This window comes from Ambystoma mexicanum, chromosome 8 (genome assembly GCF_040938575.1).
Source record: "Ambystoma mexicanum isolate Mex_15411 chromosome 8, UKY_AmexF1_1, whole genome shotgun sequence".
Lineage (NCBI taxonomy): Eukaryota > Metazoa > Chordata > Amphibia > Caudata > Ambystomatidae > Ambystoma > Ambystoma mexicanum.
The window spans coordinates 327,973,359-327,986,101 of NC_090929.1; the positions used below are offsets into that span (position 1 = coordinate 327,973,359).

General features: G+C 45.8%; 1 protein-coding gene across 1 annotated transcript in view; it reads right to left on the reverse strand.

The window, feature by feature from the left end:
* The window catches only part of MAMDC4 (MAM domain containing 4), a 498,376-nt gene that overhangs the window by 44,735 nt on the left and 440,898 nt on the right, over positions 1-12,743 (reverse strand). The window contains exon 27 of the mRNA XM_069609267.1: positions 2,703-2,837. Within this exon, the coding sequence (XP_069465368.1) occupies positions 2,703-2,837 (135 nt within the window). The remainder of the gene's footprint in view (positions 1-2,702; positions 2,838-12,743) is intronic.

The window sequence follows — 12,743 nt, forward strand, 5'->3', positions numbered from 1 at the left end:
TGGCGCGAAACCCACCGGTGGATACTCCTCGGCGTGTCGACGGTCAGGCCTTCTCCAGTAGGATACAGCGGTGACGATGCAGACGAGAGAGTCCTTGGATCAATGAAGTTCTTAGGCAACGGGAGCACGGCGGCTCCAGTCGGCGACGGCGGTCGGCGACAGTGGTGGACAACAGTCCGGGCGATTCTCCTTGGAGTTCCGCAGCAGTCCCCGTATCGGGTCGGCAGCCTGTCGAAGGTCTGTCTACCAGGGAGCTTAGGCAAAGATCAGCTGTGCACGATGGGCCCTCATAGCTCAGGAAGAGGACGCCTTACCAGTTGCTCTCTGGGTCAGTCCTTGAAGCACAGCAGCTTGCCGATTGCGAAGGAGAGCAACAGCAATTCTTCTCGTCCAGCAGGACTCAAGGTTAAGCTTCACTCCAGGTACTCGTCGTAGTGGACTTCAGCTTCTGAACACGATTCCTAGCAGTGAGAGGTCCCCAGATATACTGTTGATCTCCCATTCATTCCGCTGGGTCGCACTCAAGCATCCAATCACGACTACGGGCATTCATGCAGGCAGGCAGCCAATCAGGCACACAAGGTATTCAGGCCCTTCACTTCTCTACAGACACTTACAACCAGTTATGTGTATTGGGACAAGTACCGAGCCATTCAACACTCCAAGCTGCATTCATACCGATTTCGGGCAGGGCTGTCTCAACCATTGTGTCAAGCACCAGATACTAGACAGCCACAACAAAGAATGTATATTCGTCGCACACTCTATTCTCCCAGATCCCACCCACGGCCGTACCCACAACATACGGTCATTGAGAAGGCTCCAGCCAGTCTGGTCGGCACTTCCCCACACTACCATATACGGAACTTCCACCCAACAGTCAGTCAGGGCGAAGGGACAGAGGCAGGGCTTTCCGGGACTTCGGGAAGATCAGGGTAACAGGTGATGGAAGGCAAGAGGCCATGGGGGCCATTTTGTTTCCATCAGGAATCTACCGATTCCAATGACAGGGCCTGGGCATCCCAAAATGGAGGACACTCAGGGCACCAGTCATTTCAGCACGGAGCTGCCACCAGCCCGTACCTTTCTCTGTGGGTCACACACAGGAGCCCAAAAACATACACTAGGGGCACAGGGTTGTACCTCTACCCATGGGTGCCATAAGGGTATCCCACGGGTCCGTTCACCAAACCAAAAGAGAGAGAGCTGCACCGCCAGGAGTCCCGCATGAACTCCTGCGCAGAAAACACGACAGAACACACGATAAAAAGCAGTAAAGGACAAGGATACAGAGGCCCTGTCCCTCCGATGCATTACCAGCATCACAGTCAGGATACCAACACAAAAAATCAGCACTGCAGAATCCCCAGCTGAACCAAGTGCCAAGCGCAAGAGCAATAATATGTGAAATCCGAACCCTAAGAATGGGCAAAAGGGAAGGAAGAGGACAGACACAAGCATGTAGCAACCTGTGGCATCCAGTCACTTGCAAATGCGACAAACCAAACGCGAAAGGCACCAAAAGCTAGGGGATCCAGGAAGCATACTAAAACGGAAAAGCACATACATGGGGAGTAAGTATTTAGTAATGTTTTACCACATCACAGTCCCAACGTGGCTATTCAAAAATATAAACATCTCCAGGTGTTATCCTTAGCCACCAAATTTGCCAACTTCCACATGGGGAACCCTTGTGGGAACACCATTCCCATCAATCTTGTCAGAACCTTCTGTTGCTGTCCCACACTTAAATCTAAAGGGATTTTACCTGGTTGGAGATGTCAGAGACCCACCTCCTCCTGCAGGCCCTCACCTTCTGCCTTCAGTTCCTGGCCTCTGACTGGTAGCCATAATCAGGCAGACTCAACTCTTTCATGTATGTTGGGCAGGTGTTGGTGTGGCCAGGCCTTTTTGCCACTGGTCTTACACCACGGGTAGCGATGCAAGGTCTTTCTATGATGACTAGCTGCTGGCCCTCAGGCACATCAAGTCACCAAAATGTCATGGGTAGTGGATATGACAGCACACAGCCAATGACATGGCAGGAAGTATAGAAGTATATCCTTATAACCTTTGCTACTGATATTACCACAGGAAGTGCAGAGGGCACTACCTCCATATGCCAGTACAGAGCTATGTTTTTGAAAGGTATTTTGACGTCTGTTGCACCTGCCCTTGGAAGTTAGTCAAGCATATGTAGGGTTCAAATACTTGATCATTCAAGTGAAACCTTTCAGAAAATTAGATTATTTGCAAATATTTATTTCTGATGTTATTCACAGTTGAAATTCCATTATCATGATTAACAACCAATAGATGTTTCTCACTGGCGTGATTCATCAAGGTAGGGCTTAAATACTGTTTGCCCAATTATAGGAGCCCGGTCGGTGCCAAGTGCAGCCAAGCATTCAAAATGATGGCTTGTGTGACAAAATTAGTGTTTTCAAAAAGTAAGAGAATCAATTGACCCACATAAGATATGCATATGTGTGGGCAACCCATGAACAGGAAATGTCCTTGGAGGGCATGCCCTCCTGTGTCCATAGCCCAATGTATTGTGATGGGTGCCCCTTGCCAAGTCCAGGGTTATTTGTATACTATCTCAATCAGGGTGAATGTGTCAGACAAATGAGTGCCCTCTGAAAGCTATGGAGTGGTTAGACCATGGGCCGGTTACAGGAAAAAAAATAATTAGTACTTACACAATTCGTCTTCAGAATCTGTACGGAACCAGAATTTGAGGCAGGAGCCGGTGGTTGATGGGAGTTCTTCACTCATCAGCCAGGCAGAGGTCTCCCCAGCGTTCAGTTGGTTAGTGTCAATGGAAATGTAGTGACCTAAATAAGAGGAAAAACACAAATACGGATGTTATGATCTCAAAGTGTTGACTTTCATGGGCATCAAAAGATTATGGCTACCCACAACAGGATGTGTGTCCTTCAAAAAAACAAGCATTGGCAATGCCAACTGTTTGGGCTATTGTGTAGGCATGGGAAAGGCACTTGCTAGGCACAGCCGTAGTGGTATTAAATGCCATTGATGGTAGCAGGTACACAATAGTGCGAGTACATGGGCATCTAATAGCAGTGCCTAGCAAATGTCCAATACTTACACATAAGCACTGCGTAGGGGTACAGGTGATACTCTGTGTGAATAGATCATGAACAGTCACATATGCACGCTGTGGAAATGCAAAGATGAAGATCTCCCTTGTACATGGCTATTCACTGATCATTCGCTTTTCTTTACACTGGGAAGGCATCTGTGACAAATGATAAACCATGAATAAAGTACAACAAAATGATACATAAGCTGAACGCTTTGTGCAAAATCTCCCAAGTGGAGGCAGCAGAGCAGCATGAGATAACATATGGTGGCAACAGCGTGCTAATATCTCAGTTATAAGGCAATTAAGGAATGACGACGAGGCATGAGACACAGAAAGGAAGCTGCAGAAAGGCATGAGAAAAAGAAAAAGCTGCAGACAGGCACGAGACGAGAAAAGAAAACTGCAGAGAGGCACAAGACGAGAAAAAGCTGCAGAGAGGCACAAGAGAAGACAAGAAAGCGTGGACCAGTGGCAACCACCAGCAGGAGCAAAGTGGGACGAGTGGTAGCACCGGTAGACCTCTGACAACAGAACTGGGAGATAATTAACAGCGCTGGTTAAGTATCAATCTTTGGGGACCAGCATCAGCCAGACCACCAAGCCCGAGACTGCTGGCCGTGCACTGGGGCACGGCCAGCAGTCTCGGGAAAAAGCTGCAGAGAGGCACAAGAGAAGACAAGAAAGCGTGGACCAGTGGCAACCACCAGCAGGAGCAAAGTGGGACGAGTGGTAGCACCGGTAGACCTCTGACAACAGAACTGGGAGATAATTAACAGCGCTGGTTAAGTATCAATCTTTGGGGACCAGCATCAGCCAGACCACCAAGCCCGAGACTGCTGGCCGTGCACTGGGGCACGCAGATAGCTAAAGTTGTGAAAAGCAATGATGGGCAGCGGTAGCCAGTGCTGTCCACAAAACTGGTGATAGTTAACGGAGCACCCACAGCTAGAGCAGCAGGGGACGTGCATGTCGCTACCCTGTTGAGACATACATCGTCTGAGGGGACCATTAGTGCACAGTTGGCACTACATAATAGTATGTAAGCGCAGTGGGGTCGCCTGTCAAAACAGAGGTCATCACAGAACAGCTGCGCATCTGTACTCACAGCTGAAGAGCAGCAGTGCCCATTAAAACACAGCAGGAGAGCAACATCGGCCAGTGCAGCAGCATCCGGCACACCCCAGCAGGAGGGCAGCAGCACTGACAGCACCAAAACAAGACAGCAGTGTACTCAGTGCAGGAAGGCACACACATCCAGTGCACGCAGAGCAGGAGGTCCGCTGCAACACAAGGAGGGAGCTAATAGGAGGGCAGCTGTACACATCATAGTGGCTAGCCGGGTCCAGGACACCAGCAGCACTGCTGACATCTAGGTGTCACCAGGAAAGTGGTGTATATATCTGTAACGTCCTGTCTCTATGTTTAAGGAAGTGTTCACCCCGTCCCATTTTGATGTTTTCCTGGGAAGTTTGCGGCACGGGGCATGTCCCGTGCAGGAGGGGTGTCCAGTTAGTACGCAGTTGATATTACGATTAAGGAGGCGACAATTCTATGTCAAGACACAGAGGCGCGTATTATGCTTCTCTTCCTTTACTCAAACTCGAGCATCATACAGTATAACAGTTTAACTCGTCAAAGAATAACACATCCAAAAAACTACATTTGCCATTAAGTCTTTTGTGTGCAGTTCATTCTTTTGATGTCCATCAAAAACAAAAACCATGTAACTCCTTCCACCAATCACAACATATACTGTCCTTTATCCTCCTTTACACTCCTGTGTCCTTCCTCTTTCTTTGCTGCTCGGGCAGCCAGTTAAGTACCTAACATTACGTTACTTTACTGATTGAAAGGTTTATGTTAATGATCAATTACATGGGTTTGATGTTTGTATAAGCGCAGCGAGGGATTACGCGTGCAGCGTTCAGAGCAGTGGTGGAGCATATCCGCAGGGATTTAAGTGATTAGAACGCGAACTCGATGGGACGGATAGTTCCGGGGAACTATAGAGGGCACTGTAGTCACAGAAGTATGAGGAGCACGACTGTGACTCTTAAGGGTTCTGGTGCTCCTTGTCTGTTACCTCCATGACGTTTCAAAGATCACCACAAATTCGGACACAGTGTTTAGACAAGAAGTCATTTTAGTCATTTCCCAACGTTCGTTGGAGAGAAGGAGAAAGGAAAGTAGGAGCAAAGCATCAAGTGTTCAAGGATTGCAAACAAAGTGTGAGGAAGAGCGTATTAACCACATGACACTGCCATCTAGTGGCCAAAAAAGGCACAGCACCCTTTGGGAAAGTAATACACACATTGAACACGCCAGAAAAGCTACAATCTGCCCTATAAAGATATTGAGATGGGTACAGGCCCAAGACACCTGTGAGTATTGTTTGATACAGTGGCACTACTGTCCCATATTAATCCCAGCTCGAGCGAAGAAGGCATGGCTCAAGTGAGCCAGAAAGGATGCAACCTGGCATGGGGGAGATACTGCAACAAGCCCTGAGTCATTCCATGGGGCACAGTTCTCAACTGGCAGTCATGGAGGACTGGATTACGTTCTCCAGAGGAATGGAAGAGCTGAAGGGGATAAGGGGTACAGGAATGGATAAAGGGGGAAGGAGAAAAGCCTGCAAGGCCGGTAAAGGCAAGACCACCCCTGCCCGGGCTTGCCACGGAAAAGTAAGGACAAACGCACACTATAACCTGGAAAGGAAAAGAACATAAATGACGTGATGACACCTCTGATAGCTCAGAGGGGTATGACGAAGATGATTGGGGGAGCCCATCATTGGAGGAAGAGGTAGAAGTTATATCTTCGGAAGAAGAAGAAGATAGAGCTCCTCAGAAAAAGAGAACAGAGGACAAAGAGGAGGCCGTAGATGAATTTGATCCGGACGCACTCATAAACCCTAGGTCCTATGAATGGGAACCTCCGTTCAAGATTGCGGCATATATAAAAAAGAGGCTACGAACACCACTGGCAAAAGAAGTCAGAAACAAATTGAGGGCCGAATACCCAAGGCCACACCTGCCAGAAGGGATTGCAGAGATGCCGGACATTGATGACCGCATGTCCACGTTCATGGGGAGGTACGTGAAGGATATAAAGAAAGTGTTAGACAGATCCTGGCGATAATGTCAAGATAAAATGTTAGATGTGGTTGGACCACTTACAAAGATAATGGAGATGGCAGAAGAGGCGAAAGGTAAAAATTAACCTACCGACCCAACTATTTTATCGCGATTATGGCGGAAAGAAGAAGGTCAATTCTGGTCAAGATTGATCCCAAACTGAGTGAGTTGGCCACATCTGAGGCAGCAGCTTCAGCAAAAGGGAAGCTCTTTGGAGATGCCTCTATAAAAGAGCTAACAAAATTCGCTTACTCTTAAGAAAGCATTTGGCAGACAGGTTTTTGACAGGGCTGGAAGAGGCAGGGGCCGCTCCGCCAGCCGTTTCAACAGTAACAGGTTCCAAAGTGACAGAGACCACTGCAAACAGGATGAAAGAAAACCAAACCCATTCTTCCCATCAAGAGGAAGAGGAAGAGGGCAGAGAAACCCCAGAAACCAACATCAGCCTAACACAGGTGGGGAGAAATCTGCAGGCGCAGAAACTCAAACGCATATTCACGCAGTAGGGGGGAGAGTATGAAAATGTGTAGAGAAATGGAGATTGATCTCTTCAGATGCTTGGGGTTTAGACACTGTTCAGGGCTTCCACATAGATTGGATAAGTTTACCAAAACAAGAGAAATGGCCGAAGTTATTAATGATCAGCATAGCAGACGAAGAGTAACTAGATACAGTAATAAGAGAACTAGCACAGAAAGATCCTATAAAACAAGTAACAAACATAGGAGACAGCTTCATAAGCAACATGTTTCTAGTGAGAGGCCGTCACAAGACAAGGCAGATAATAAGCTTAAGAGAACTAAATACGTTCGGAGTCTATAGATATTTCAAAACGGAGGGCATACACCTGCTGAGAGACATTTTGCAACAAGGGGATTGGCTTGCGAGAATAGATCTCAAAGACGCTTATCTAACCATCCCTATGGCAGCAGAACAATAGAGATTTCTGAGGTTTCACTGGCAGGGGCAGGTTTGGGAATTCACCTGCCTACCATTCGGTCTAGCATCAGCCCCTTGGTGCTTCAGAGAAAGAGGGATCAAACTAATCATTTATCTGGACGACATTTATATAATGTGCCAGGAAAAAATGCGGATCAAGGAACAGATAGAACTTACTACAGATTTGTTACAACAACTTGGTTTCCTAATAAACTGGAATAAACTGGGAGAATTCAAGCCTGCAGGCAGACCAGAACATGATATTTTTGGGCTTCAGAGTAGACACAGTACAGGGAACGTTAAATCTCTATCTGAGCAAGGTGAATGACATAAAGAAAGAGATAAAGAACAGATTAACATCAGAGACGATATCCCTGAGAGAGCTAATGAGAATAGTGGGATGCCTAGCTTTGTCAATACAGGCAATATTCTCGGGTCCTCTACATTACAGGGCCCTTCAGAGACTGAAAATCCAACACCTCAGGAGGGGAACATCTGTCTATAGAGGCGAAAGAGGAACTGCAATGGTGGTTGCAGCACATGGGTGCCATGGATGCCTGGAATGGAAGGGCAATATTTGGCTCATCCCCGGACCTAGTGATAGAATCCGATGCCAGCAGGTGGGAATGGGGAGCCAGATCCGGTGATCTGTCGACAGCGGCAGATGGTCAGGAGACCAATTAAATCTACACATAAATTGCCCAGAGCTTCTAGCAGGATCCTTTGTGGTGAAATGCTGGACACAGGAGAGGGCACGATGTTGCGTACTCCTCAAGATGTACAACATGTCAGCAGTTTGTTATATAAACAGACTGGGAGGCATGAGGTCAAAGATGTTAGCAGTGCTAGCGAAAGAGTTTTTGCATCTGTGCCTACAGTGAGGCATATCAGTGATGTCAGAATACCTGCCAGGCTGTCTGAACGAGGTAGCAGATTGGAACTCAAGATTCCTCAGGGATGCCAGCGATTGGAAGCTGGACAAGAGTGTTTTCCAGGCACCGATGGAGAGATGGGGTCCATGCAGAACAGACCTCTTTGCAACAAGGTTGAACAAGCAACTTACTTGGTTTTTTCAGCTGGAGACCAGACCCAGAGGCGGAAGCGATAGACTCTTTTCTGCAACAGTGGGGTCCGAGCAAAGATTGCACTTTCCCTCCATTCGCGATGATCGTGAGGACTCTAGCGCAGGTGCGGAGACAGCGAGTATCCATGGTACTAATTACGCCGGATTGGAGGAGTCAAGCATGGTTCCCGGACCTGCTAGAGATAACCTACGACAATCCGATAGTATTGCTGAAATTAGACCTCCTAGTGAGGGACCCCACAGGAGAAGGTCATCTACTAGTGAGGACAGGCAGCCTCAGCTACATTGCATGGGCAATTTCAGGGGAGCCTGGACTAGGCCAGGATTATCGGAAGAAGCTGAACACATTATCGATGAGGCTTAGGCACCTGGGACCAAGAAGGCATACAGAACAGCCTGGTCAGGTTGGCACATTTGGTGTGTGGAAAGGGACATACATCCCACTAGAACAGATGTAGTGCATGTAGCTAATTATTTGGCACAGTTAGCAGCCCAGGTCAAAGCATATAGAACGATTAATACAGCCCGCTCAGCTATTTCTGTGGGACACCCAAGAATTGAGGGGTTAACCGTGGGAGAACACCCTTTAGTTTGCAAACTGTTGAAAGGGGTTAGAATAATCAGAGCTCCAAAGCATATATATGAACAGGTATGGGACGTAGACAAAGGGCCTCAGTAAGGGTTTACCGGTACCGGTATTTTACCGGTACCGGTAAACCCTTACCGCCTTACTACGAGGTCCCTTTGCGGGTTGGGGAATTTAACGCCTGCTTTTTGCAGGCGTTAAAAACCAACCCGCAAAGGGACCCGGGAGCTAATTACGGTACCGCAATTTGCGGTACCATAATTAGCGCCTTCCCCATTCCCATAGAGCCCTATGGGGCAAAAATGGGAATGGGGAAGGGCAATGGGGGAAGGGGGAATTACCGCCCCACCAACCTTGGAATAGGGCGGTAATTCCCCTTTCCACCAAGGTGGTGCCGGTATTTTACCGGCATGGACCAAGGTGCTAATAGCACCTTGGTCCACCGCCATCCATGTAATGAGGCCCAAAGTCTTGAAAATGTTCCTATCATGGGCAGACAATGACAAACTAGGAAGGCATTATCAGCCAAGCTATCTATGCTATTATGTTTACTGTCATGCAAGAGGGTATCAGACATAAAGGCTTTAGAGATCAATAGGAAGTCATGATCTTCGCAGGGTATTACCTTTGATTTAGTGAAGAGGACCAAAACGTGGTTGAGATCAAAATCATATCACGCATTCTTAGAACAACCAAAATGATGCCCAGTGACATGTATTACAGCATGAATAGGGGAAGGAGACCCCAGGGGTAAATTAGTTATTCATAGCCATAAGGAAACCGTTTGGGGCAGTGGCGACAGCCAAACTGGCGAGATCGATTATATGGGTGATGACACAGGCTGGAGTAGGTACAGATTCCTATGGGGCACTCTCAATGAGAGGAGCAATGGCCTCTAAGGCTTTCCTAGCAGGGGCCAGACTAGAGGACATCATGAAGGCAGCAGACTGGTCGAATGAATCGACGTTTAAAACCTTTTATTTTAAGCCAGTGAAAAAATAGCTATGTTGGTGGCAAGTAAGCTTTAAACAAGTCTCTGTGTCTTGACATAGAATTCAGATTTTCCACACATACGTTACAGAGTCATAATTCTATTAAAGATACTGAGGAGAAGGATTATCCCACCCAATAATCGATGTTGTAAATTTAAATGTATTGCATTCTGTGATGATAATACTATAAAAGATGGTATTGTTGGCAAAAGATATATGGGAAAGTTTTCATGTCGATTACCCACCCTTGGTACAGTAGTCTGAAATATTGTTTGTGTTTCAGGTTCTCTGGTGGAGAATACATCTAATGGATCATGAGGTCAAATGTTTATGGAAACATGAGGAGCAACGACAGTGGTACAGATTCATTCAAAACCTTCCACCCATTACTTTTGTGGTCACAGTTTGTCTCACAATGTGACGGAGGGTATGCCCAGAAGTGGGTCCCTTGCTCGCTGCGCCATAGGGAACCAAGCTGCACCTCACTGAGGAGGCCAAACAAGGCCGAAACATCTCTGGGGTTGCTTGTGTTTCCGTGCAGAGGGGACCTGGCCTAGTAGTTCGGGCTGGGCTGCTACCATTGGTGGCAGTACCAGACTGATTTGCATATGACTGGACCCCTTTTGCAATGGCACAGACCGGCTAAAAAACGGTGGCGTGGAAGGTTGCCCAGAGCAACGCCAGTGGTACAGATTCATTCAAAACCTTCAACCCATCACTTTTGTGGTCACAGATTACCCACCCTTGGGACAGTAGTCTGAAATATTGTTTGTGTTTCAGGTTCTCTGGTGGAGAATACATCTAATGGATCATGAGGTCAAATGTTTATGGAAACATGAGGAATAGAAGGTTGAGCATTACAGCATTTACATGTTGGGACGCAAGGTTGAAATTAAAGTTGGACACAGACAAAAAAGAGGAAGGACACAGGAGTGTAAAAGAGGATTAAGGAAAGTTTATGTTATGATTGGTGGAAGGAGTCACGTGGTTTTTGTTTTTCATGGACATCAAAAGAATGAACCACACACAACAGACTTTATGGGAAATTAGTTTTTTGGATGTGTTATTTTTTGATTAGTTAAACTGTTATACTGTATGCTGCTCGAGTTTGAGTAAAGGAAGAGAAGCATAAACCTTTGCCTCTGTGTCTATAATACAATTATGACATTTATTTAACATATTATTATTATTACTAATTATTATTATATGTGTGAAAAATCTGATTTCAACCTTGCTCTGTGTCCCCTCTGATTTATTGAAGTGTCTGACATAAACCTGTTCTCAGCTGGTGTTTGCATTAGCCCTATAACAATATCTCTGTCCTTGCTTTTTGTACACCTCTGCAAAGGGGATTCTAATAATACAATGAACTCTGGCATGTCTTATTCAAATGAAGACTATCTAGTTCCCTTCTCAGCGAGGCGTAAGAAACCTTTCATCCATCAACCTTGAAACAGGCTGGCTCTGCCATTCATTTCCTGCCTCTAACGTATCCCATTGCAAAGCACTGATGCCTTAAATTAAACGTTCTCTGCTTCACTGCAGTTTCTGGCACAGGGGACAGAACTCTCCAGTGTCACAAATAATTAGACTGGCGCTCGTGGTCTGCACTGGCTCATGCACATACAGTGAGGAGAAAGACGTCATCGGCATCGGCCCATGAGGCAGAGGCATCTGGAGAACTTGCTGCAACAAAGCAAAGGCATGAAATGGCTGCACGGGAGCCATTCGACTGAACAGGTTTGTGCACCCTTAATTATATAACCTACAATAGCAAAAGTAAGCAGCCCTTCTGCCTGACTCTCCCTATTAAGTAAACCAGGACATAAAAATGCTTACGTCTGATGTTGTGGGCTCCTGTTTTGACTGAATTAAAACTGCAGACTTGCAAATCAAGTTTAAAGAACGCACACAAATTAAGTTGGTCTTCTTATTCAGCCACTATTTCACAGAAAGATCAGAAGCGGCAGCCGTCGTTATTGTCGTTATTTATTTCAAGTCAGTGTATTCAAAAATAACAAGGCGTGGTACGCACCGTTTAGGGTACTCTGATATCCCGAATTAGTCAATGCTTGATTTATATTTAAATAAAAACATAATTGCAATAAAAACATGGTGAACGTGATTATTTATACATTAAAAACATTATCACACAATTTAAGGTTAAAAAAAGCATACGGAAAAATATATAAAAGTGAATAATATCAATTATTATAATTACTTTAGCAATTTAAAAAAAGATTATATACGAGATGCATGGTATCTTTCCCATTCAAAGACGGCCGCTAGTTTTGGCTTATTTCCAGAGAGCTTCCAGATGGCTGTCTCCATGGAAGAGCTCACACAAAATTAAAGAGTTCAGAGATGGGCAGGAATGGGTGGGATTATCCATAGGGATTACATTGGCTAGGGGCAGGGAATGGGAGGGATTACTACTGTGTATCCCTCCTCAAATATCATCTCCATTGGAAAAGCATTACAGACCCTCATTCAAATCCCTCATTTGAAGCTCTTATGTTAATGACAATAGTTTTGGCTTTAAAGGTAGCACTTTCAGCTCCACCTAATAGCCCAAACAGAAGGGTGACGCGAATCTGAGAAAAAACCCAGCGAAACCCATTAAGCAATAATCTAGATCAGAACAATCTTAATGTTGAAACTATGTAATTTGTGAAAATGTTGAATGGGAAATATAAAATGTACATAATGCTGAATTAGAAACACTGAAAAAGGAAAATTGAATGAAAAATGCCTTGATGTTGTGAATTATGTTTCTGTTGCATTTTCAAATTTACGACAAAGTCTAATAACAGAGTAGAGGCTTGGGGCAGTGAATGTGATTTTTTCTACACAAGCAATATTAATTTTACGGGTCTATGGCCCTTGGAAAGGAGAT